The following is a 27859-nucleotide window of genomic DNA, read 5'->3' as shown; positions in this document are numbered from 1 at the left end:
CTATGTCCTTTTTCATGCTGGTGTAATTCTCAGCCAGTTTCTTGTAACTTCCATGGAGTTCTGAGTAGTTTCCCTGGAGTTCCTCATAGTTTCCATGGATCTCATAGTAGTTTTCTCTGAGTTTGTTGAGTTCATTGAGGTTCTTCATTACCATTGTTTTGAATTCAATGTCTGATAGTTTACTTGCCTCTATTTCATTTATCCCTCCTTTTGGGAATTCCTCCTTTCCTTTTGATGGGGTGTTGTTTCTCCATCTCCCATTTTAGGTGGCTCTTCTTGTTTGTTTTTGCTTCTTAGATTGACCAGCTTATATTTACTATTTTTGTGGTGTTACCTTCTTATAGACAGTTGTTGAGCTGCTGCCTCTGGCTGATGGCCACTTGGAGGGGAGTAGTCTGTTTAAGAGATTTCTCCCATAGCACTGGGATCTAGTCCACTTCTCCCCCAGATCTTTCTCTAGAACCAGTGCCCAAAACTTTTCCAAAGCACCTCTAGTTCACTTCACCCTTCTTTGGCCACAAACAGGGGCAGGCATGCTCCCTCATGCAGGTTTGAGGCAGGCTTCAGGCTGGCTGGTTGTGTGCTCGGACAGGCAGACCACAGGTGCTTCTTTGCGCCGGTCCAGGGAGGGATGGGGAGTGGGCAAGTATGCTCCTGCGCGTGCGTTCCTCAAGAATTTTGCCCCGCCCCTAGCCTTTCCTCCACTGTCCAGAAAAAACAATCAAAAAAAAAAAAAAAAAAAAGGGACACACACACACAATCACACACACACACACACACACACACAAAGATTTCGCCTTTCCCACTCCTGGCTCTGCCAGCAGGCAGAGTCTCACTCTCAACCCCCAACCCCTCTCAGGGGAAACCTAGGGGCACTAAAAGCCTTTGTGCACTGCCAGCCACAGCCTGGGGAGCCAAGCCATCCAGAACTTTCATCTCACTCCTTTCTCCTCTGTGATCCTCACCAGACAGGTCTCTCCGAGACAGTCTCTTCTGCTGCCAGCAGCGCCGAGGCTCAACTCCTGCCAGTATCCAGATATTCACTGAGATGCTCTGTCCACAATTAGCCTAAACTACAGACAGGTCTCAGGAGCAAGCAAGTGCAGCCTTCCTTAACTCCTTCGCCATCTTTTCTACACTTTCTTTGTTTTTGATGACCTTGAAAGGTTTGAGGAATGCTGTTCAGGTATTTTGTAGAATGCCCTCAATTGGAATTTATCTGATATTTTTCTCATGATTATATTGGGATTATGTGTTTTTGAGAGGAGTTCCACACACATACAGTGCCTGTCTCATCACTTCACATCAAGGGTATACAAGGTATGTCCACAAAAAGTCCATCCATTGTTAATATAAAGAGAATTATTTTCACAACATCAGGGTAACCTGGAAGCCAAGGAGAGTGGACTGGAATGCACATGTGTGAACAATGATAACTTCACTTTACTAGGCAGTGGGGGTGATAGACACAGTTGGGTGAGAACATGTACTATGTGGCCATCACATGAAAAATGATAGAGAGTACAGCAACAAATCTGCATCAAATTTTACATTAAGCTTGAACATTCATTTGTGGAAATTATTTGAATGATTAAGAAGGCCACAGCTATGGGCAACTGGTGATTGGCAGCTTCATAATGATAACATGCTTGCTCATGTATCATGTCTCATGCAGAGTTTTTTGGTGAAACATTAAATTACCCAGGTGACTCAGTCTCCCTACAGCAGAGGTTTGGTTCCCTGCAACTTCTGGCTTTTCCTCAAGCTAAAATCACATTTGAAAGGGAAGAGATTTGAGACCATCAATGAGATTCAGGAAAATACAGCAGGGTAGCTGTGGGAACCGCTCCTTGTGGTTTTGGGAATTGTAGCTCCAGCTGTGAGCCAGGCTTCTCCCCCAACCCTCTGTCCCTCAGGAAGTCTTTAAGTCTCAACAGAACACCGGAAGGCTTTCCAGGAGACAGGACCAAAGGCCATTCAGAGGGTTCCCGTGGGAATTGAATTTAAAGAATGCTTATTAAGCTTTGGAGCTTGCTCTGCTTTTCTTATCTTTTAGTTAACTATAAACAATCTCTAGCAAGGAATATATGAAACCTTGCACCTAATGCCAGTGTGGTATCAAGATGTTTACTAGACCCTAACACAGACTGGTTACTGTGCCCTCTATATTGATACTTGTAGTCTGTAACTGTCAACTCTAATCCAGGCGCCTAAAAGCTATTGATGATTTACAAATTTTGACCTTGTATCTCCCATGCATACCCTTCTCAATAAAAAGCATGAGCAACTTTCTCCACCAGAGGGAACAGCCGCCTCCTTTACCACCCAGACAAAATACAGTGTCCTGGATAAGTTTGTTCCACTACGGTCATGAAACCTCTGCTGGACAAAGTAGTTTCCAACTGAGCCAGGGCGTTGGAGGCAGCTCAGCCTCAGGCAGCTGATGGTGATTGGGAGAACTGTGTGAGCTCCCAAGGTGCATACTTTGAAGGGGACTGAGACATCATTGTCCTGTGTTCAATGTTTTTTGTATCTTGTATCTTCTTCAATAAATATGTATTTTTAAAAAATACATGGCTGGATACTTTCTGGACAGACATCATATATTAGGTTGGCCAAAAAGTCCTTTTAGTTTTTTCCAAAAAAACAAAGAGCACATTTTTCATTTTTACCAATACCTTCATTAATTTATCAGTGGAGTTTTGGGTTCCCACATTCCTTGTTGGAAAAATCATACATAATATGCAGAAATATTTTTGTATGATTGTACTTTATGTTCCATCCAGTTGAGCATTCAAAATTCTAGTGGACTGAAGGATGTATTTTTTGGGGGTGGGGGTAAGTTCTTGGTGGAAGAATATCAACTCAACATATCTTTGGGAGGCTTCAACTCATTTCCTTTGGTGGTGTTACCTTCATGACACTGTGTAAAGGAAAATGACCACTGCAAAAAAAGGATTTTAGGATTTTGTTTCATGCAAAGATAGTTAAATTTTAAAATATATATTTTTATTTTTTTAGGATCTGGGGATATTGATTTCAACCGAGAGGATGCACTGAAGGAAACTTCCTCAGTAAAGCGTAAGTAGTAAATTAAAGAAACTATTAAAAGCAAAAAATAGAGCTGAATATGCATCACCCTCTCAGACTACATACTCAAGAAAAAACAGGTGGCCTGTATTTCACTTAATCAGGTAAAATATGGTTATAATAAATTATATTCTTTAAAATAAATTTAAATATTAAAATTTTATTTGTTTATTTTGTGAATACCAAACAATATGTTGTAACTGATACAGCATTTTCTCCAGCTTCAGTCATAACACCTACAAATTGAACATGCCAGCAGTGGCCTCTAATAACTGTCTTTCCCTAGCTCATAAAAAGATACTTTGACATGAATAAGGGATTTGTTTATTCTTTTAGAGTTTTCAAAAAAATAATGGCTTTACTTAAAATGGTGTCTACATGGAATCTCTGATATGCTAGGATTTGTTATCAGTTGGTCCTTAAATTTAAAAAAATGTTTAAATCATATTTTAAAAATGTATGAAGGGGACTTCTGGCCAAGATGGAGGCATAGACAGACACGCTGTGTCTTCCTCCACAACTAAAAAGGAATATAACTACATCAAAACTAGAAACAACCAAAAGTTCCAGAAAATCAAACTACGTGGAAGTCCAGCAAACAAAGACCTAAAGAAGAAACACTCATCCAGACAGGTAGGAGGGGTGGAGCCGGGCCAGAGAGGATGCGGTGTGGTAGTGGCAGCAGCAGCGGCAGCAGAGGCAGGCCAGCAAAAAGCACAGACACTCATTTCAAAAAGTCGGGAGGCACAAGTAGGGAGCATTCCCAGCTCCTCAGGGGCCCTTGCTGCTCACAGTCCCAGTACTGGGGAAAATCAAGTCTCATTGCTTCTGACTGCAGACCAGTGGGGGTTGGGGTTGAGGCCGAAACTGCCAGTCTCTCAGCAGAGTCCACTTGTTTAAAGGGCCCCCACAGTCCTAGAAATTCCGCAGACCCAGGAATGATGGCCAGGGCAGGAGCTAGAAAGGCACCAGTTCAGTGTGGAAGTGGGAGAGGTGTCTGGAAAAGGGGCGAGTGCTGGACAGGCGGCATTGTTCCCTCTCAGACCCATCCCCCACACACAGCACCACAATGTGGGGAAACATATCGCCCTGCACTGACGAATTCCTAAGGCTCCGCCCCTTACAATGTAACAGGAGTGACAGCTCTACCTGGGACCCAGAGCTAAACAAACACAGGAGCCTGTCAGAATGAGACAGAGAAGTATGGCCCAAAAGGGAAAACGGATCAAGGTTCCAGTGGGAGAACGAAGCGACGAGGAAATAGCCAACTTCACAGATGAGGAGATAGACAAATTAACAGATGCACAATTCAAAACATTTGTGATAAAGATGCTCACAGGCTTGCCAGATATGCTTGAGTATGGCAGACGCATAAGGGAAGAAGTGAAGGCTATGCTAAATGAAATTAAGAAAAATCCACACAAAAGCAAAGGTGAACGGAAGAAAATCGGGGTTCAAATCAATGATTTGGAACATAATGAAGAAAAATACAGTTGACCAGTGCAGAATGAGGAAGCAAGAATTGAAAAAAAATGAAGAAATCTTCCCAAATTTTGTGAAGGAGATGGACATACAGGTCTGGGAAGCACAGAGGGTCCCGGGCAAGCTAGACCCAGAGGGGACAACACCAGGACGCATCATGATTGAGATGCCAAAGGTGAAAGATAAAGAGAGAGTCCTGGGGGCAGCAAGAGAGAGGTGGAGAGTTGTCTACAGGGAGGTGCCTATAGGACTATCAGCTGCTTTCTCAGAGGACACTTTGCAGGCAGGAAGGGACTGGAAAACAGTATTCAATGTGATGAAAGGCAACCTGCGACAAGGATTACTCTATCCAGCAAAGCTATCATTTGGAATGGAAGGGCAGATAAAGTGCTTCCCAGACAAGGTAAAGCTAAAGGAGTTCATCATCACCAAGCCATTATTATATAAAATGTAAAAGGAACTTAAGAAAAATAAGATAAAAACTATGAACACTAAAATGACAACAAACTTACAACTATCAACAACTGAATGTAAAAAATAAAAACAAAATCCAACTAAGTAAACCAGAATAATAACAGAATCATAAGTATGGGGATCATTTGGAGGGTTATCAGCTGGAAGCGGGGAGGGGAAGAAATGGGGATATGGTACAGGGATTAAGAAACATAATCAGTTGGTGCAAAATAGACAGGGGAAGTTAAGAATAATATAGGAAAGTATGTAGCCAAAGTACTTATATGCATGACCCATGGACATGAACTAAGGGTGGTCGAATTGCTGGAAGGAAGGGGGGTACTGGGCAGAGGGGAGCAAAGGGAGAAAATTTGAACTACTCTAACACCATAATCAATAAAATATACTTTAAAATAATAAAAAATAAAAAATAAATAAAAATGTATGAAGGCTTAGAAAGTCAAGCTGAAATTTCCCTTGGCCTCTCCCCATCCTTCTACTGGGTTTAACTACTCCCATCCCAAACAGGAATTACTGATTTGTCTATGCTGTTATGTATATCTATACAGGTAGTTTGTTTTATTTTTTGTTTTACATAATGTGTACAGCTTTTTTACTTAGCTACATGTGTATTATCTCACAATTTTAAAATTAATATGTATTAAATACCTGAGTGAATGTATCTTATCTGTATTAGTTTCCCAGAACTACCATAACCAAGTATCACAAACTAAGTGGCTTAAAGCCACAGAAATTCTTTCTCTCACAGTTTCAGAGGCCAGATATCCAAAATCAAGGTATTGGCAGGACCACACTCCTTCAGAATGCTCAAGGGAAGGGTCTGGCCTCTTCCAGATTCTCTTGGTAGCAGAAGTCCTTGATGTTCCCTGGCTTGCCACTGTGGTACTCCAATCTCTGCCTCCATCTTCAAATAGTCTTCTCATTTGTGTGTGTTTTCCTCTTTTGTTTCTTGTAAGGCCACTTTTTTTTGTTGGATTTAGAAATCACCTAGGTAATCTGGAGTGGTCTCATCTCAAGATCCTTAATTATTGGGTTGGCCAAAAAGTCTCCATGGTATTTTTCCATAAAAGACACATTTTATCATTTTCACCAATAACTTCATTGATTTGGATATTTTGAGTACATTGGCTATCTCCCATGTAGTATAAAATGTTTTTTTCTCAATTAATGTCTCAATTTGATCCCTATCAACTGGTCTACCTGACCATGGAGCATTATACAAGAAATCTCTAGCACAAAATTTTGCAAACCACTTTTGACACGTTCAATCAGTCAAAGCACCTTCTTCATACATTGCATAAATCTTTTTTTGCAGGACTTCTAGACAAGATGGAGGCTTAGGTAGACAAATTTTGTCTCCTTCCACAACTATAAGAAAGATTACATCTACCTCAAAAAAACAAAACAAAACAGAACTATCAGAAAATTGAACTTCATAGAAGTCCAACAAAGATTTAAAGAAGTAATACTCATCCAGATGAGTAGGAGCAGCAGAGATGAGGATCCAGGGTGAAGAGGATGCAGTGCACTGGTGGCAGTGGTGGCAAGGCAGTGGCTGTGGCAGGCCAGCTGAAAGAGCAGTCACACATTATAAAAGACAGGAGGGATATATGGGGAGCAGTCCCAGGCAAGACCTGGCAGCTACAGTTCCAGTGCCAGGGAAATAAAGCCTCATTGCTCCTGGCTGTGAAAACGAGTGAAGTTTGGGGTGGTGATGAAACTGCCGGTCTCTCAGGAGAGTCCGTTTAGAGGGCCCTCACAGTTCTAGAACATATGCAAACCCACCCACTCTGGGAACCATCACCAGGACAACAGCTAGAGGGGCACCAGTCGTATACAGGAAGTGGGTAAAGTGACTGGAAAAGAGGCGAGTGCTGAACAAGTGCCATCATTGCCTCTCTGACCCCTCTCCCACATACAGCCCCACAAGGTGGTAAAATAGGTCCCTCAGCACTGATAATACCTAAGGCTTCACCCCTTCCAAGTAACAGGTGTGACAGTTCTACCTAATATGCAAAGGCAAACACAGGAGCCTGTTAAGTTGAGACAAAAAAGTATGTCACAAAACTGAGAGCAGATAAAGGTTCCAGTGGGAGAACTAAGCAATGAAGAGATAGCCAACCTAACTAATGGAGAGTTCAAAACACTGGTGATAATGATGCTCACAGACTAGACAGACATACTTGAGTACAGCAAATGCATAAGGGAAAAAGTGAAGGCTGTGCTAAGTGAAATGAAGGAAAATTCAAAAGAAACTAATGGTGAAGGGAAGGAAGCCTGGGTTCAAATCAACGATTTGGAACATGAGGAAGAAATAATCAACCAATAAAGAATAAAGAAACAAGAATTGCAAAAAATGAGGAGAGGCTTAGGAACCTCTGGGACAATTTTTAAATGCCAATATCCAAATCATAGGAGTGCCAGAAGGAGAAGTAGAACAAGAAATTGAACATTTATGTGACAAAATAATGAAGGAAAACTTACCAAAATTGATGAAGGATATAGACATACAAGTCCAGGAAGCACAGTGAGTTTCAAACAAGCTAGACCCAAAGAGAACCACACCAAGACACATCATAAATAAAATGCCAAAGTTTAAAGATAAAGAGGGACCTTAAAAGCAGCAAGAGAAAAGCAGAGAGTTACCTACAAAGGGGTTCCCATAAGATGATCAGATGATTTCTCAAAAGAAACTTTGCAGGCAAAAAGGAACTGGCAAGAAGTGTTCAGAGTGATGAAGCAAGGACCTACAACCAAGATTACTCTATCCAGCAAAGCTAGTTTTTTGAATGGGTGGTCAGTTAAAGTTCTTCCCAGACAAGGTAAAGCTAAAGGAGTTTATCATCAACAAGCTCTTATTATATGAAATGTTAAATGGACTTATTTAAGAAAAAGAGGATTAAAACTATGAGCATTAAAATGGCAAAAATCTCACAGCTATCAACAAAACCTATTTTTTTTTTTTTTACAAAAATTAAGCAATCAGAAGAGGGACAAAATCATAGGTAGAGGGGTCATTTGGAGGGTTATCAGATGGGATGGGGAAGGGAAAGAAATGGGGAAATGGTGCAAGGATTAAGAAGCATATTTGATAGGTACAAAATAGACAGAGGGAAGTTAAGAATAATACAGGAAAGGGTGAAGCCAAATAACTTATATGCATGAACCATAGACATGAACTAAGAGGGGTGGGATTGCTGGAGGGAAGGGGGCTACTGGTGGAGGGGAGCAAAGGGTAAAGAAATTGGGACAACTGTAACAAAATAATCAAATATACTTAAAAAATTCTTCCACTGGTGTGGTCTTCATATTGAGGTATGCATTTTGTACCCAAAGTCTTCTCACGGACAAGTAAACAGGATCATTTTAAGAGAAAGACTTTCTGTATTCTCAACTTCCATATATATTTTGCTAAAACTGAATTGTGGTACAATGTACCTGGTGTTGTGGTGGTGGTCCTCTTTCTTACCTCCCCGCTTTGTAAAAAACAAGTTACTGATGTAAAATTTACATAACGTAAAATTAGCCCTTTTAAAGTGAACAATTTATTAGCATTTTAAGACATTCACAGTGTTATGCAATCATCACCTTTATCCAGTTTCATCACTAAAAGTAAAATACCTTATCCATTAAGCAGTTTCTCCTCATTTCCTACTCTCCCAGGCCTAGACAGTTTACTTTCTATATGAGTTGATTGATCTATTCTGGATATTTCAGGTAAATAGTATCATAAAATATGTGACCTTCTTTCTCTGGCATTTTCACATAGTATAATGTTTTGGACGTATAGCAACTTTTTATGCCTGTGTAGTATTTCATTGTATGGATAGACCACAATCTGTTTATCCATTCATTATTCGATGGACATTTGTTTCCACATTTTGGGTATCGTAAATAGTACTGCTATGAACATGCATGCACACGTTCTTGTTTGAATACCTGTTTTTAATTCTTTTGGATATATACCTAGGAGTGGCATTGTAAAGTTATATGGTTATTCTATGTTTAACTCTTTGAGGAATTGTCAAACTGTTTTTCACAGTGGCTGAACCATTTTACATTCTCCAAAACAATGCATGAGGATTCTAATTTCTCTGCATCCTAACCAGCTTATTTTGCTTTTATTTTTCCAAAACATTATACTATTTTTTCATTTTTTATTTTATTTTTTAGAAATATATTTTATTGATTATGCTATTACAGCTGTCCCAATTTTTTCTTTTCTTTTTTTTATTGTTTTTCTATAACAGTTGTCCCATTTTGCCCCATTGCTTCCCCCCATTCTGACCACTCCTTCTCCCACAGTCATTCCCCACCCTGTTTTCCATGTCCATGTGTCATTCATACATGTTCTTTGATAAGACCCTTCCCCTACTTATCCGCCTTCTCTTTCTCCCCCTCCCCTCTGATAACTGTCATTCTGTTCCTTGTTCAATTTTATTCATTTGTGTTGTCCATTACTCTCCTGTATCAGGTGATATCATATGGTATTTTTCTTTCTTTGCCTGGCTTATTTTGCTAAGAATAATTCTCTCTAGTTCCATCCATGTTGTTGCAAATGGCAGGAGTCCCTTCTTTCTTTCTGTGGCATAGGATTCCATTCTGTAAATGTACATACCACAGTTATTTAATCCACTCATCTACAGATGGGCACTTGGGTTGTTTCCAGCACTTCGCTATTGTGAATAGTGCTGCTATAAACATATGGGTGCATAAGTTCTTTTGAATTGGGGTTTCAGGATTCTTCAGGTATAATCCTAGCAGTGAATCACTGGTTCAAAAGGCAGTTTCATTTTTAGTTTTTATGGTAATTTAATACCGTTTTCCATAGTGGCTGCACCAGTCTATATTTTCACCAACAGTGCACTAGGGTTCCCGTTTCTCCACATCCTCTCAAGCACTTGTTGTTTGTTGATTTGTTGATGATGATCATTCTGACAGGGGTAAAGTGATATCTCATTGTGGTTCTTATTTGCAACTCTCTAATGGCTAGTGATGTTGAGCATTCTTTCATGTATCTATGGACCCTCTGTGTATCCACCTTGGAAAATTGTTTGTTCAAGTTCTTTGCCCACTTTGTTATTGGGCTGCCTGTCTTCTTGGTGTTGAGATGTGTAAGTTCTTTATATATATTGGAGATCAATCCCTTATCTGATGTATCATGGGAAAATATGTTTTCCCATATGGTTGGTTCCCTTTTCATCTTGCTGATGTTTTCTTTTGCTGGGAAGAAACTCTTTAGTTGGTTGTAGTCCCATTTGTTTATTCTTTCCTTTATTTCCCTTGCCTTAGGAGATATAGCAGTGAAGATATTGCTACGTGGGATATCTGAAATTTTCCTGCCTATGTTTCCCACTAGGACTTCTATGGTGTCACATCTTACATTTAAATCTTTGACCCATCATGAGTTTATTTTGGTGTGTGGCATAAGCTGGTGGCCTAATTTCAGTTTTTTGCATGTCCCTGTCCAGTTCTCCCAGCACCATTTGTTGAAGAGACTCTTACTCCACTTTATGTTCTTTCCCCATTTTTCAAATATTAGTTGACCACATAGACCTGGGTTTATTTCTTGGATTTTGATTCTGTTCCTTTGATCTATTTGTCTGTTCTTATGCCAGTACCAGACTCTCTTGACCACAGTGCCTTTGAAGTACAGTTTGATGACAGGTATTGTGATTCCTCCTGCTATGTTGTTCTGTCTCAACATAGCTTTGGCTATTCTGGGTCTTTTTTGGTTCCATATACATTTTTGAAGTATTTGGTCTACGTCTGTGAAATATGTCACTGGTATTATAATAGGGATTGTATTAAATCTGTAAATTGCTTTGGGTAGTATGGACATTTTAATGATGTTGATTCTTTCCATCCATGAACATGGTATTTGTTTCCATTTATTTCTATCTTAATTTATTCTTCAGTGTTATGTAGTTTTCTAATTACAGGTCTTTTATCTATTTGGTTAAGTTTATTTTTAGGTACTTTACTTTTGTTGTTGCTATAGTAAATGGGATTTTTTAAAATTTTCTATCACTGATATTTTATTGTTGGTGTACAGAAGTTCCTTAGGTTTCTGAATATTGACTTTATACCCTGCTGTTTTGCCAAATTCACTTATTATTCCGATTAGTTTTTTAGTGGAATCTATAGGGTTTTCTATGTACAGTATCATGTCATCTGCAAATAGTGACAGTTTTAGTTCTTCTTTTCCAATTTGGAAGCCTTTTATTTCTCTTTCTTGTCTGATCGCTGTGGCTAGAACTTCCAAGACTATGTTGAATAAGAGTGGAGAGAGTGGACATCCTTGTTTTGTTCCTGGTCTCAGGGGGAATGCTTTTAGTTTTTGTCCATTGAGTATGATGTTGGCTTCAGGTTTCTTGTACATAGCCTTAATTATGTTAAGGTATGCTCCCTCTATTTACATTTTGCTGAATGTTTTCATCATAAATGGATGTTTTACTTTATGAAATGGTCTTTCTGATTCTGTAGATATGATCATGTGATTTTTGTCTTTCATTTTGTTTATGTGGTGTACAGTAGTCCTTCTCTATATTGGGGTTCACATATCGCGGTCTCACTGTATCATGAGATTTTTAAAAATATTATATTTGGGAGGAGATGGCAGAGGAGTGAGGGGAGGCTGCACTTTCAGGCTCCTGAGACCTGTCTGCAGTTTGGACTAATTGCAGACAGAACACCTCAGTGAGCAGCTGGACAGTGGCAGGAGTTGAGCCTTGGCACTGATGGATTAAAGAAAAACCATCTGGGAATATCCTGTTTAGTGAAGATAGTGGAGGAAAAAGGGATGAGATGGAATTCCTGACTGGGGTGGCTGCCCAAACTGCAGCTGGAAGGACACAAAGGCTTTTTGGTGACCACAGGCTTCCCCAGAGAGGAGTCGGGAGGAGAGTGGATCTCTGCCCGCTGGCAGAGAAAGAACTCAACCAGGTGGCATTGGCACTGAAGGAGAGGAGACAGAGTACTGCTGTGCAAGTGAGACCATAACATAATTTTTCTTTATATTTTTCTCTTGTGGACTGCGGAGAGGGGTGGAAAGTTTGGGGGTGGTAAGACATTTTTGAGGAGTGCAGGCACAGAGGTGCACTCATCCATTCCCCAACCCTCCCCTTGGGTCACTAGGGTGCATATAGGGAAGTACCCACATTCACTGGCCCAGGTGCATGCGCCCACGAGTCCAGGTGCCCCTCAGACATGCCCCAACAGACATGAGATCAGCACCCCAACAGGCACAGGGAGGGCCCACTGGACACGCAGAAGACCATACGCAAACACCCCTGGCCAGCTCCACTGGGCGCCAGGCTAGAGCACAGACCACTTGCTCAGGCTATGCTCATGCCCGCCCAGGCGGGTGTGGGAACAGCAGGCGGCAGCAACTCACAGACCCTCACTTCCACTGTGCACAAGTGTCTGGGGCCCTGCAATAAGAGGCGAGAGACCAACTCTGGGAGTGCAGTTCGGCAGGCCTGAAGTAAAATCTCGGGCCGCCTTGAGCGTGTAGGATTGAGTGTGCAAAGACACCTCAGCTAGCTTCAATGGGCACCAAAGGAATGCACAGTGTGGGCCACCGCAGGCGCACACCTGTGCTGCAAGGAACAGGAACCTCTGAACCACCTCATTAGACCAGCTGTGGATGCAGAAAAAGAAGACGACACACAAAGGCTGAACTGAGTAAAAACATTCCTTTTTTTCTTTCTTTCTTAAAGGAAAAGGAGAAAAAAAAAACTATATCTCTAATTTGTTTCATACAATCTCTCCTTCCCATCCTTTCCCTTTAATTGTTGTTTATTTGTTTGTGTGTTTAGTTTAGCCTCCCTTTCACTCTAAATAAATAAAATATAACTACTATATAAATCCAATACTATACAATCCCACTTTCTTACTATATTCTGCATTCTTCCCTCTTTTTCTTCTATTGTTATTAACATACAATGTAAATATTACCTACCATCTTGCATAGTCTCAACTATTATTAATCTATCATCCCCTCTCTCGAAAAATCATATTTTTCCTCCCTAAAAAGAACTCTTATCTATACTTCCAATAGTATAAAAGCTCTAATCTCTCTAAATATATATTAATACTGGTCCATTGGCTGACGATAGCAGGAAAGAGGGTGGGGGATATTTTTGAGGATGTGGGAATTCAAAACAATGGTGGTGGAGAAGCTCAATACACTCGACAACCTTAAAAACAACTATGAGAATCTCCAAGGAAGTTACCAACAGCTCCAAGAAAATTACAGGAAACTTGCAGAGAACTACACCAGCATAAAAAAAGACATAGAAACTGTTAACAAGAAACAGGAAGAAATGAAGAATTCAATCTCTGAACTGAAAAACACAGTAGAATCAGTCAAAAACAGACTAAACGAAGCAGAGGATCGGATTAGTGAGTTAGAAGATAACGTAGAGGAAAAAACCCCAGACAATACAGCAAAAAGAAAAAAGATTGAAAAAATATGAACAAGACTGAAGGGAATTACAGAATAGCATGGAATAAATTAATATCAGGATCATCAGAATAAGAGAGGGAGAAGAAGAGGAACGAGGAATAGAAAAGCTGATAGGAGAAGTAATGACCGAAAATTTTCTCAACCTAATGAGAGAAAAAGTTATGCAAGTTCAAGAAGCACAGAGAGTCCCAATGAAGAGGAACCCTGAAAGTTCCACTCCAAGGCACATCATAATTAAAATGGCAACATTCCAACACAAAGAGAGAATCCTAAAAGTAGCAAGAGAAAAACAGCAAATAACATACAAGGGAGTTCCGATAAGGCTATCGACCGATTTTTGAACAGAAACATTACAGGCCAGAAGGGAATGGTCAAAAATATTTCAAGCAATGAAAAACAAAGGCCCACAACCAAGAACTCTACCCAGCAAGTCTCTTATTCAAAATGAAAGGTGAGATAAGGAGTTGCTCAGACAAAGGGAAACTAAAAGAATACATCTCCACAAAACCAGCATTGCAAGAGATGCTAAAAAGAATGTCATAAGAAAAAAGAAGAAAAAAAAAGAGGAGAGGAATAGAGTTACAAAGAAAAATAAATAAATACACGTCAATAATAACCTTAAATGTAAATGGATTAAATGCTCCAATTAAAAGATATAGGGTGAAAAGATCCAAGAAGGTGGAGGAGTAAGTGGAAGCTACACTAACCTCCTCCCAGGAGCAGTCTGGATTTACAACTTAATTTTGGAGAAATCATCTGGAATAACCAACCGAACACTAGCTGGAAAGAAGTCTCATAACCACGGAGAGACAGAAAAGGCCGCTACATCACAACTTGACCAGTAGGGAGTGCGGAGACGCAGAAGGGCTGGCTGGGCTCACACGGGTGGCTGCTGAAGGGACTGAGAAACAGCTCAACAGCCGGAGATTCCCCCTGAGAAGGGAAGGGTCTAAACCCCCAGCTGGGTTTCCCAGCCTACGGCAATAGAGTGGAAAGTAAAATAGTATCAGCTATGAAAAGCGAAAAGCCACAGGGTTTCTTGCTGGCCAGAGAGAAACAGCAGGAGAAAAAGTACTGTTAAGTGGATCACATATGAAAATATTTTGGCCACCACTTACACTGGGCTCAAGCAGAGGGAAGGCAGAGAGGACTGGAGACACTTGGGGAGACTTTGGCACAGTGGCTTTGAGGGGAGAACTGGAGGAACAGCCGACTGGGTCCAAGTGCTGACTCATCCCCAGTACTGCGGGTAGACCATTCCCCTCCAAGTGGCGTCAACCTGAGGGGAAGCAAAAGCCCTGCCTACAGGAATTAAGCTGCCACACCCACGGTCCTTAAGCCTGACAGCTAATCACAGATTGAATAGATTAACAATTAAAGAAGAGAGACAACAGCAGTAGATCCCTGGAAGTCTCAAACAAGCTGCCTAGGGCCAGACTGGTACATGATCTGACGCCACCAGAGGCAGATCCAGGAAGTGCAGATCATTCTAAGAAGCACCAACAAACAATAGGAGTCAAAAAAAATGGGGAGACAGAGAAACAACCCCCCATCAAAATGACACGTAGAATCCCCAGAAAGAGTGCTAAATGAAATGGAGGGGAGCGAACTAACAGATATGGAATTCAAAACATGAATTATGGAGAAGCTGAATGAGCTCAGCGGAAACTACAAAGAACTCCAGGAAAACTACAAGGAACTCACAGAGAATTACACGAGCATGAAAAAGGACATAAAAGCTATCAATGAGAGCCAGGAGGAAAAGAAGAATACAATCTCTGAATTGAAGAACACAGTAGAAAGAATTAAAAGCAGGCTAGAGGAAGCAGAAGATCGGATCAGCGAGCTAGAGGACAATGTACACAAAAACTCCCAGATAATGCAACAAAATGAAAAAAGACTGAACAAGACTGAAGAGGTTCTAAGACAGCTGCAGGACAACATGAAACGTAATAATATCCATATCATAGGAATTCCAGAAGGAGAAGAAGAAGAGCAAGGGATAGAAAACCTCTTTGAAAAACTAATGACAGAAAACTTCCCTCACATGAGGAGAGAAAGAGTCACGCAAGTCAAGGAAGCACAGACGGTCCCAATGAAGATGAACCCCAATAGGCCCACCTCAAGACACATCATAATTAAAATGGCAACATTCAAAGACAAAGAGAGGATCCTAAGAGCAGCAAGAGAGAAACAACCAATAAACATACAAGGGAGCTCCAATAAGGCTATCATCAGATTTCTCAGCAGAAACACTACAAGCCAGAAGGGAATGGCAAAAAATATTCCAAGCAATAAAAAACAAAGGCCTACAACCTAGAATACTATACCCAGCAAATCTCTCATTCATAATGGAGGGTGAAATAAGAAGCTTCCAAGACAAAAGAAGGCTAAAAGAGTACATCTCCACCAAACCAGCAATGCAAGAGATGCTAAAGGGTCTGCTCTAAGAAGATAAAGAAAGAGAGAGACAGAGAAGAACACAAGTACAAAAGGGAAAAATGACAATGAATAAGTACTTATCGGTAATAACCTTAAATGTAAATGGATTAAACGCTCCAATTAAAAGACATAGGGTAGCTGAATGGATTAGAAAGAAAGACCCACATATATGCTGTTTACAAGAGACCCACGTTAGAACAAAAGATCTACACAGACTGAAAGTAAAGGGATGGAAAAAAGTATTTCAAGCTAATGGACATGACAAAAAAGCCGGGGTAGCAATACTTATATCAGACAAAACAGATTTCACAGCAAAGTCCATAAAAAGAGACAAAGAATGGCATTTCATAATACTTAAGGGAAAAATCCATCAAGAAGATATAACCCTTATAAATATATATGCACCCAACTTAAGAGCACCCAAATATATAAGAAAAATTTTGAAAGACTCCAAGAAAGATATAGACAGCAACACACTCATAGAAGGGTCTTTAACACCCCATTGTCAACAATGGACAGATCTTCGAAGCAAAGAAACACCAAAGATATTGAGGCACTGAAAAACACTCTAGACAAAATGAACTTAGTCGATATATATAGAAGTTTTCATCCCAAGAAGCAAAATATGCATACTTCTCAAGTGCACATGGAACATTTTCAAAGATAGACCACATGGTAGGACACAAAACAAGCCTTAACAAATTCAAGAAAATTGAAATTATATCAAGCATCTTCTCAGATCACAATGGCTTAAAATTAGAAATCAACCTCAAGGAAAAAACTCAAAAACATTCAAACTCATGGAGAATGAATAACATGCTATTAAATAATGAATGGGTTAACAATGACATCAAGGAAAAAAACAAAAAGTTTCTGGAAACTAATGATAATGAACACACAAAAACCCAAAACCTATGGGATACAGCGAAAGCAGTCCTAAGAGGAAAGTTCATAGCAATACAGGCCTACCTAAAAAAGCTAGAAGAATCTCTCATAAAAAATTTAACCCTACAGCTACAAGAACTAGAGGAAGAACAACAAGCAAAGCCTAGATCAAGTAGAAGAAAGGAAATCATCAAGATCAGGGCAGAATTAAATGACATAGAGTCTAAACTAACAATTCAAAAGATCAACAAATGTAGGAGTGGTTCTTTGAAAAGATAAACAAAATTGACAAGCCTTTAACCAGGCTCATCAAGAAAAAAAGAGAGAGGACCCAAGTAAATAAAATCAGAAACGAAAGAGGAGAAATCACAACTGATACCACAGAAATACAAAGGATTATAAGAAATTATTGCGAACAACTGTATGGCAAGAAATTTGACAACCTAGAGGAAATCGACAAATTCCTGGAAACCTAAAGTCTTCCCAAACTGAATCAAGAAGAAGCAGAAAGTCGGAATAGATCAATAACAGCTAGTGAAATTGAAGCAGTAATCAAAAAACTGCCAACACACAAAAGCCCTGGACCGGATGGCTTCACAAGTGAATTCTACAAAACATTTAGAAAGAACTAACTACTATCCTCCTCAGACTATTCCAAAAGATACAAGAAGAGGGAAGACTGCCAAACTCATTCATTCTATGAAGCCAGTATAACCCTAATTCCAAAACCAGGTCAAGACACAACAAGGAAAGAAAACTACAGGCCAATATCGCTGATGAACATAGATGCTAAAATCCTCAACAAAATATTAGCAAGCCGGATCCAGCAACACATTAGAAAGATCATACACCACGATCAAGTAGGATTCATCCCAGAGATGCAAGGATGGTTTAATATTCGCAAATCAATAAATGTAATACACCACATAAACAAAGTGAAAGACAAAAAGCCACATGATAATATCAATAGATGCAGAAAAAGCATTTGATAAAGTACAATACCCATTTATGATGAAAACTCTCAGCAAAATGGGAATAGAGGGAACATACGTCAACATAGTAAAGGCCATATATGAGAAACCTGAAGCCAAGATCATACTCAATGGGCAAAAACTGAGAGCATTCCCCCTGAGATCAGGAACAAGACAAGGATGTCCGTTCTCTCCACTCCTATTTAACATAGTATTGGAAGTTCTAGCCACAGCAATCAGACAAGAAAGAGAAATAAAAGGCATCCAAATTGGAAAAGAGGAAGTAAAACTGTCATTATATGCAGATGACATGATAGTGTACATAGAAAACCCTATAGCATCCACAAAAAAACTACTCAACCTAATAAGTGAATTTGGCAAAATAGCAGGATACAAAGTCAATATAAAGAAATCAAAGGCAATTTTATACACCAACGATAAAAACTCAGAGATAGAAACTGAAAGAAAAATTCAATTTACCATAGCAACAAGAAAAATAAAATACCTAGGAATAAACTTAACCAAGGAGGTAAAAGACCTGTACTCAGAAAACTACATAACACCAAAGAAAGAAATTAAAGAAGATACAAATAAATGGAAGCATATACCATGCTCATGGATGGGAAGAATCAACATCATCAAAATGGCTATACTACCCAAAGCAATTTATAGATTCAATGCAATCCCTATTAAAATACCAGCAGCATATTTCACAGACCTAGAATAAATACTTCAAACATTTATATGGAACCAAAAAAGAGCCCGAATAGCCACAGGAATTTTGAGGAAGAACACAGTAGGAGGAATCACAATACCTGATACCAAACTATACTACAAGGCCACGGTAATCAAAACAGTCTGGTACTGGCATAAAAACAGACATATAGATCAATGGAACACAATAGAGAGCCCAGAAATAAACTCAGGTTCATATAATCAACTAATATTTGACAAAGGGGGAAAGAACATCAAATGGAGTGAAAAGAGCCTCTTCAACAAATGGTGTTGGGAGAACTGGACAGGGACATGCAAAAAAATGAAACTAGACCACCATCTTACACCATACACTAGAATAAACTCAAAATGGATCAAAGACTTAAATGTAAGCCGTGATACCATAAAAGTCCTATAGGAAAATATAGGCAGGAAAATTGCAGATATCCCACGTAGCAACTTTTTCACTGATATATCTCCTAAGGCAAGGGAAATAAAGGAAAGAATAAACAAATGGGACTACATCAAACTAAAAAGTTTCTGCTCAGCTAAAGAAAACATCAGCAAAATCAAAAGAAAACCAACCATATGGGAAAATATATTCGCCAATGACATCTCAGACAAGGGATTGATCTCCAAAATATATAAAGAACTCATACGACTCAACACCAAGAAGACAGACAACCCAATTAAAAAATGGGCAAAGGTCCTGAACAAACACTTCTCCAAAGAAGACATACAGAGGGCCAATAGACATATGAAAGTATGCTCAACATCACTACCCATCAGAGAGATGCAAATAAAAACCACAGTGAGATACCACCTCACACCAGTCAGAATGGCCATCATCAACAAATCAACAAACAACTTGTGCTGGAGAGGACGTGGAGAAATGGGAACCCTGGTGCATTGCTGTTGGGAATGCAGACTGGTGCAGCCAATATGGAAAACAGTTTGGAATTCCCTCAAAAAACTAAAAATGGAACTGTCCTTTGAACCAGCAATTCCATTGCTAGGATTATATCCGAAAAATCCTGAAACACCAATTCAAAAGAACCTATTCACTCCAATGTTCATAGCAGCACTATTTACAATAGCCAAGTGTTGGAAACAACCTAAATGCCCATCTGTAGATGAGTGGATCAAAAAACTGTGGTACATTTACACAATGGAGTTCTATGTAGCGGAAAGAAAGAAGGAACTTCTACCATTTGCAACAACATGGATGGAACTAGAGAGAATAATGCTTAGTGAAATAAGCCAAGCAATGAAAGAAAAATACCTTATGCTGTCACCTATTACAGGAAACTAATGAACAACACAAACAAATGAGCAAAATTCAACCAGAGGTATGTAAACAAGAAGTAGAGTAACAGTAACAAGGGGGGAGGTGGGAGGGAGAGAAGGGGGTACGAAGGGGAAGTGTCAAGTCAAAGAACATGTATAAATGACCCACGGACATGGGCAACTGAGTAGAGACTGAATGTGGGGGAAGGGAGGGGCAGGGTAAAGGGAAGTAAGAGGGGGAAAAAAGTGAGACAAGTGTAATAGAAAAAAAAAATTTTTTTAGTGGGGGAAAAAATGAAAATATGAAGAATGGAAATGCCAGTTCAGTGAATATTAGGTCAAAGATTTTCCTTCACATTGTATACTTTTCTCCCTATTTGATCTCTCCAGAATTTGGCATTCTAAACAAGTAAGTAATGACTTAAGTTTCTTTGCTTAGACCTAATAAGGCAGGTTGTTAATAGAGGTTCCTTTTTTTTAACCAAGCCTTTGACTGGAATGTCAAGCCTAAAGGAGACATACTTGGGCTCAGGTTGTTACCAAAAAGCCCTGAGGAACTGGGAATGATTTTCAAAGGTAATAAAAGCCCGCGAGATAAAAGGCCTGCTACCATTTTTGGTTGTGCGGTCCACAGCAATCTCTCCAGGGAAGGAATGAAGGTTGTTTTCCTGAAAGATGGCTAGAAGGGACCTTAAGGCACAATGGAAAACCTGAAAGACTTGGAAAGGACAGGTGTGTACAGGCAAGGATGAATGCCAGGTATGTGGCCCAGCTTCTGTGCCCTGAAGAGCAGACTGAGGGTCACCCTAAATGTTCCTTGGGTAAGTTCCAGCATAGCAGAACTAAAGTTAATAAGTGATCATTTGCTCCTCTTGTTATGTTTATGCAAATGAACAGGATAAATTAAAAATGGACTTAATGTAGTCCCTTTAAAGACAAGGAGGGTAATCCTAGGGAGAAAAATCATTATTCAAGGAAAATGACAATTATCAGTAGTAGACTGTAAAGTAGGTCAGCTGTCTCAAAAATTTCTTCTCATTTAAAATATGGTTTCACTTGAAAATTAAACCATGTCTGTGATATCACCAAAGAGATTCAAGTTGCAGGCAAGTAGAATGTGAAGTGCCTTGCAACTGGATGTCTTCCCAATAAGACAGTCTTACAGATTTAGAGAGTTGTTTGTTGGTTATGTTACTTAAATTAACATGCGTTTTCTGTTTTCAAAGGGCATAAGCCTATGACTGCATTACCTGAGTGATTGTCTGTACGCATAAGCCTCACTTAATCCTCTCTGCAGCGCTGCCTCCTGAGACTCAGCGGTTTGGCTGAACTAAATGGCTGGGTTGGTGAAGAATGGGGTGGTCTGTGGGCTTCGCTTTAAAACTTTTTTCTCTTTTCTATCCTAATGGCTTGGACAGAAAGGACCCAGAGGTCTGAGAGGGGGGAAACCTAAACTATTTCCCTCAGCCCAAACGAAGTATAATGGGCAAAAGGGTTTTGGACAGGCGAGATGTGCCTAGCACATCTTCCTCCAAAGAAGCCCTTATTTTTTTTTCCCTAATGTGGAACATTGAAAAATTAATCCCTGCCTTTTGTCATCTAGTAGTTATGGATTGAATGATGTCTTTTAACCCTTTTTGCCAAATCTGTTGCCCCCAGAACACAACAAGGATGCCAGCCTGTTAAACCAAGCACACCGTTGTCCGGAGACCGCCAACTTACCTGGAGGCTGCACGATCCTTCCCCAAGTGGGAAGACCACCATCCTCTCCACACCCCCACTGTTATTAGGGATATCTGGACCCAAGGGTAGGTCGGACGACGACCATGTCCAGCTTGAAGCAGCTAGAGGAGCTTGAGACCTTCGTCCATTGTCCTTTACAAGATTACAAAGGGTCTTAATATCTGAGAGGAAGGGATAGTTATTTTTCACGAACCAGGGGTATGGACTTGGGGGTGATTTCTGGGGGAGGGAGATGCTGGGTTGAGGGGAGTAAAGGAGAGAAAATTGGAACTATTGTAACAATATAATCAATAAAGAGAAGCTGGAAAAAATAAAATAAAAGATATAGGGTAATGGAATGGATCAGAAAACAGGACCCACATATTTGCTGTCTACAAGAAACACACCTCAAAACAAAAGATTTACATGGAATGAAAGTAAAGGGATATAAAAAATATTCCAAGCAAATGGACCCAAGAAAAAACTGGAGTAGCAGTCCTCATATCAGACAAAATGAATTTCAAAGCAAGGGCAATAGAAAGAGACAAAGAAGGACATTTCATAATACTTAAAGAAACAATATATCAAGAAGATATAACACCGTTAAACATGTACGCACCCAATATAGGAGCACCCAAATACATAAAGCAAATACTAGAAGACCACCAAAAAAATATTAACAACAACACACTCATAGTAGGTGACTTCAACACTCAATTATCAACAATAGATAGATAATGAAAGCAAAGAAATACCAAGGATATACAGGCATTGAACAACACACTAAACTTCATGGACTTAACTGATATATATAGAACTTTTCACCACAAAGAAGTAAAATATATATTCTTTTCAAATGCACGTGAGACATTTTCAAAGATAGACCACATGATAGGACACAAAAGAAGCCTGAACAAATTCAAGAAAATTGAAATCATATCAAGCATCTTTGCAGACCACAATGCCTTGAAACTAAAAATCAACCTCAGAGAAAAAAATCAGACACCCAAACTCATGGAGTATGAATGACATGCTATTAAATAATAAATGGCTTAACAATGACATCAAAGAAGATATCAAGAAATTTTTAGAAACTAATCATAATGAACACAGAACAGCCCAAAACCTATGGGACGCAGCAAAATTAGTCGTAAGAGGGAAGTTCATAGCAATACAGGCGTATGAAAAAAGGATAGAAGAAACTCAAATAAAAAATTTAACCCTTAAACTAGAAGTACTAGAACAAGAACAACAAACAAAGCCTAGAGCAAGAAGAAGGAAGGAAATCATCAAGATCAGACCAGAATTAAATGACATAGAGACTAAACAAATAATCCAAAAGATCAATGTAACTGAGCTGGTTCTTCAAAAAAATAAACAAAATCGACAAGCTCCTAGCCAGGCTCATCAAGAAAAAAAGAGAGAAGACCCAAATAAACAAAATCAGAAATGAAAGAGGAGAAATCACAATGATAACACAGAAATACAAAGGATTGTGAGAAATTACTACAAAGTACTCTATGGCAAGAAATTTGACAACCTAGAAGAAATGGACAGATTTCTAGAAACATATAACCTTCCAAAAATGAATCAAGAAGAAGGAGAAAGTCTCAACAGACCAATAACAAAGAAGGAAATTGAAACAGTAATCAAACATCTCCCTGCACACAAAAGCCCTGGACCGGATGGCTTCACAGGCGAATTTTACAAAACATTTAGGGAAGAACTAACTCCTACCCTCCTCAAACTATTCCAAAAATTCCAAGAGGGAATAATCCAAAACTCTTTCTATGAAGCCAGTATTACCCTAATCCCACAACCAGGTCAAGACACAACAAACAAAGGAAACTACAGGCCAATAACACTGATGAAAATAGATGCTAAAATCCTCAATAAAATATTGACAAACAGGATCCAGCAACACATCAAAAAGATCATACACCACGATCAAGTGGGATTCATCCCAGGAATACAAGGATGGTTTAATATTCACAAATCAATAAATATAATACATCACCTAAACAAAATGAAAGACAAAAACCACATGATCATATCAACAGATGCAGAAAAATCATTTGATAAAGTACAACACCCATTTATGATGAAAACACTCAGCAAAATGGGAATAGAGGGAGCATACCTTAACATAATTAAGGCCATATATGAGAAGCCTGAAGCCAACATCATACTCAATGGACAAAAACTGAAAGCATTGCCACTGAAATCAGGAACTAGACATGGCTGTCCACTCTCTCCACTCCTATTCAACATAGTGTTGGAAGTCCTAGCCAGAGCAATCAGACAAGAAAAAGAAATAAAAGGAATCTGAATTGGGAAAGATGAAGTAAAGCTATCAGTATATGCAGATGACATGATAATATATATAGAAAACCCTATAAACTCCACTAAAAGACTACTCGATATAATAAGTGAATTTGGCAAAATAGCAGGGTACAAAATAAATATACAGAAATCTAAGGCATTTCTGTACACCAACAATAAAATATCAGAGACAGAGACAAAAGAGAAAGTACCATTTCCTATAGCAACAATAAAAATAAAGTACCTAGGAATAAACTTACCGAAAGAGATAAAAGACCTGTACACTGAAAATTATGCAACATTGAAGAAAGAAATTAAGGAAGATACAAATAAATAGAAGAAAATACCATGTCCTTTGATGGGAAGAATCAATGTCATCAAAATGGCCATACTACCCAAAGCAATTTACAGATTCAATGCAATCCCTATTAAAATACCAATGATATATTTCACTGACCTAGAACAAATACTCCAAAAATTCATATGGAACCAAAAAAGACCCCGAATAGCAAAAGCAATCTTGAGACAGAAGAACACATCAGGAGGAATCACAACACCAGATATCAAACAATACTACAAAGCCACTGTGATCAAAGCAGTTTGGTACTGGCATAAGAACAGTCATATAGATCAGTGGAACAGAATAGAGAGCCCAGAAATAAACCCAGGCCTCTGTGGTCAACTAATCTTTGATAAAGGAGGAAGGAACATAAAATGGAGTGAGAAGAGCCTCTTTAACAAATGGTGCTGGGAGAACTGGACGTGCAAAAAAAATGAAACTAGACCATCAACTTACATTATACACGAGAATAAACTCAAGATGGATCAAAGACTTAAATGTAAGCCATGACACCATAAAAGTCCTAGAGGTTAACATAGGCTGGAAAATTTCAGATATCTCACATCACAATATCTTCACGCATACATCTCCTAAGGCAAGAGAAATAAAGGAAGAAATAAACAAATGAGAGTACATCCAACTAAAGAGTTTTTGCTCACCAAAAGTAAAGATCAGCTAGATGAAAAGAAAACCAACGATATGGGAAAATATATTTGCCAATGACATCACAGACAAGGGACTGATCTTCAAAATATATAAAGAGCTTATGCAACTCAACATCAAGAAAACAAACAACCCAATTAAAAAATGGGCAGAGGACCTGAACAAATAGTTTTCTGAAGAGGACATACAGAAGGTCCATAGACACATTAAAAAATGCTCAAAATCATTAGCCATGAGGGAGGTGCAAATAAAAACCACAATGAGGTACCATTTTACACCTGTCAGAATGGCCATCATCAACAAATCAAGAAACAAGAAATGCTGGTGAGGATGTGGAGAAACAGAAACCCTACTGTACTGTTTGTGGGAATGCAGACTGGTGCAGCTGCTATGGAAAACAGTATGGAATTACCTCAAAAAACTAAAAATGGAACTGTCTTTCGAATCAGCAATTCCACTGCTAGGATTATACCCGAAGAATCTTGAAACCCCAATTCAAAAGAACTTCTCCACCCCTATGTTCATAGCAGCACTGTTTACAATAGCTAAGTGCTGGAAACAGTCTAAATGCCCATGTGTAGATGAGTGGATCAAAAAACTGTGGTACATTTACACGGTGGAATACTATGTTGCTGAAAGAAAGAAGAAACTCCTTCCATTTGCAACAACATGGATGGAACTTGAGAGAATTATGCTTAGTGTAATAAGCCAGACAAAGAAAGCAAAATACCATATGATATCATCTAATACAGGAAACTGAAGAACAACACAAACAAATGAATGAAATAGGACAAAGAGCAGAATAAAAGTCAATAAGGAGGAGGGGGTAGGAAGAGAAGGAGGATAAGTAAGGGAAGGGTTTAGTCAAAGAACGTGTATAAATGTCTCATGGACATGTACAACGGGGAGGAATATGATTGTGGGAGAAGGGGTGGGCTGCTTGGGGAAGGGAATTGGGGGAAAAATGGGGCAACTGCAATTGAAAAACCAAAAAATAAAATAATAAAATAGTGGAAGACTTCCGGCCAAGATGGAGGCTTAGACGGACACGCTTGGTCTCCCTCTACAACTAGAGAGGAATACAACTACTTCAAAACAAAAGATAATTAGAAATTCCAGAAAATAAAAACTACACGGGAGCCCAATGTATGAAGTTATAAACCAGCAGCGCCCTTTGGGCAGGTAAGAGCGAAAGGCGGCAGAGTTGTTTGCGGTATCACCAGGAACAGCGGCAGGGAGAGCAATCCCAGTTGCAGTCAAACCCCGGCAGCTTGCGACCCCAACGCTCCGAAAAGCAACCACCACATCGCCCCGAACAGTGAGGCTCAGACGGAGGGAGGACGGATCCCAGTCTCCTAGCAGAATAACTGTGGGAATCCATCTTGGACCCCCGCCCCCACAGAAAGTGCCACAGGGCTGTGAAATAGGTTGCGGGTAGCCACTGGTTGCTGGGCAGTGACTACAAAGGGCCACAGCGCAGCGAAAAAGGTTGCTGGACCACCGGCGGTCGCTGGGTTGTGACAACAAAGGGCCACAGAGCGGCGAAAAAGGTTGCAGATCGGCGCCGGTCGCTGGGTTGTGACGAGTACACAGGCACTGTCCCCTATAGCCGGCCCAAGAAAGCAAAACGCATCTGTCAAAATGAGGCAGATAACTATAGAAATCTCGGTGGCGCAGCTCACCAGGCAACAGATGAAGAACCTGACAGATGAACAAATAAGAAACCTGTCAGAGGCTCAGTTCAGGGCCATTGTTATCAGGTGGCTTACAGAATTAACAAAAGATCTGGAAAAAGATGAGAAAGAATTGAAAAGCACTCATACTGAAAGGAACAAAACCTCATATGAGACAGATGGTGAGGAAATAAAATCCAGAGTTCAAATCAACAAACCAGAACATAGAGAAGAAACAAACAGTCAACCAGTGTAGAGAGAAAAAACAGGAAGCAAGGATGAGAGGATCAGAAACTTCTGGGACAACTATTAAAGGCCCAACATAATAATCATTGGTTTGCCAGAAGGCGAAGAAGATGAACTAGAAATTGAAAAATTAAGTGAAAATATTATAAAGCAGAACTTCCCAAACTTGGGGAAGGAAATAGACTTACAGGTCCAGGAAGCACAGAGAGTTCCAAAACAACTGGACCCAGGGAGAACCACTCCAAGACACATTATAATCTAAATGTCAAAAGTTAAAGATAAAGAGAGAATCTTAAAAGCAACAAGAGAGAAGAAAAGAATCATGTACAAAGGGGTCCCAATTAGACTGTCAGCTGACTTCTCAAAGGAGACCCTGCAGGCAAGACGGGACTGGCAAGAAATATTCAAAGCAATGAAAATCCAAAACCTACAACCACGAATACTTTATCCAGCGAAGCTGTCATTCAGAATAGAAGGGCAGAGAAAGTGTTCCCAGGACAAAATAAAACTGAAAGAGTTCATTAGATCCAAACCACTGTTATATATGAGATGTTAAAGGGACTGGTTTAGAAAAAGGAGGATCAAAACTATGAAATCTAAAATGAAAACTGCATCACCAGAAACAACAACAGAAGCTAGGGAATTGAAGCAAAGGCAAACTAAATAGGCAATGAGAGTGGAAAAAGAATTATAGATATGGGAAACATATTGGGGGGAGGTCAGCAGGGAAGGGGAAGGGGGAGAGGGAGGGAGATGGTATAGGAATTAAGAAACATCGTAGGAGGGAATGGAATAGACAGAGAGAGGTTGAGAAGAACTATATGTACAACCAATGAACATGGACTAAAAGGGGGGGACAAAGGGAGGGAGGCGGGCCACCGGGTGGAGGGGAGCAGAGGGAAGGGAAATTGGAACAAATGTAACACTATAATCAATAAAACACATTTTAAAAAAAGTAAAATAATAAAATTATATTTATTTATCTCAAATTTTTTCTATATCGTGGGATTTTGCAGTACTGTATATGTATGTTGTTAAAGTTAGGTAAGTTTAAGAGTGTAGAATAACTGTAAGGTTT

General features: G+C 39.6%; 1 protein-coding gene across 3 annotated transcripts in view; it reads left to right on the top strand.

The window, feature by feature from the left end:
* The window catches only part of CD99L2 (CD99 molecule like 2), a 202361-nt gene that overhangs the window by 92228 nt on the left and 82274 nt on the right, over nucleotides 1-27859 (top strand). For all 3 annotated transcript variants that reach the window (XM_090264683.1, XM_090264685.1, XM_090264684.1), the window contains exon 3: nucleotides 3022-3081. In XM_090264683.1, coding sequence (XP_090120809.1) covers nucleotides 3022-3081 — 60 coding nt within the window. The remainder of the gene's footprint in view (nucleotides 1-3021; nucleotides 3082-27859) is intronic.

The sequence above is a fragment of the Furipterus horrens genome, unplaced genomic scaffold (genome assembly GCF_987537825.1).
Source record: "Furipterus horrens unplaced genomic scaffold, mFurHor1.1.pri manual_scaffold_17, whole genome shotgun sequence".
Taxonomy (NCBI): Eukaryota; Metazoa; Chordata; class Mammalia; order Chiroptera; family Furipteridae; genus Furipterus; species Furipterus horrens.
This window is presented reverse-complemented; position numbering and strand designations above follow the sequence as displayed.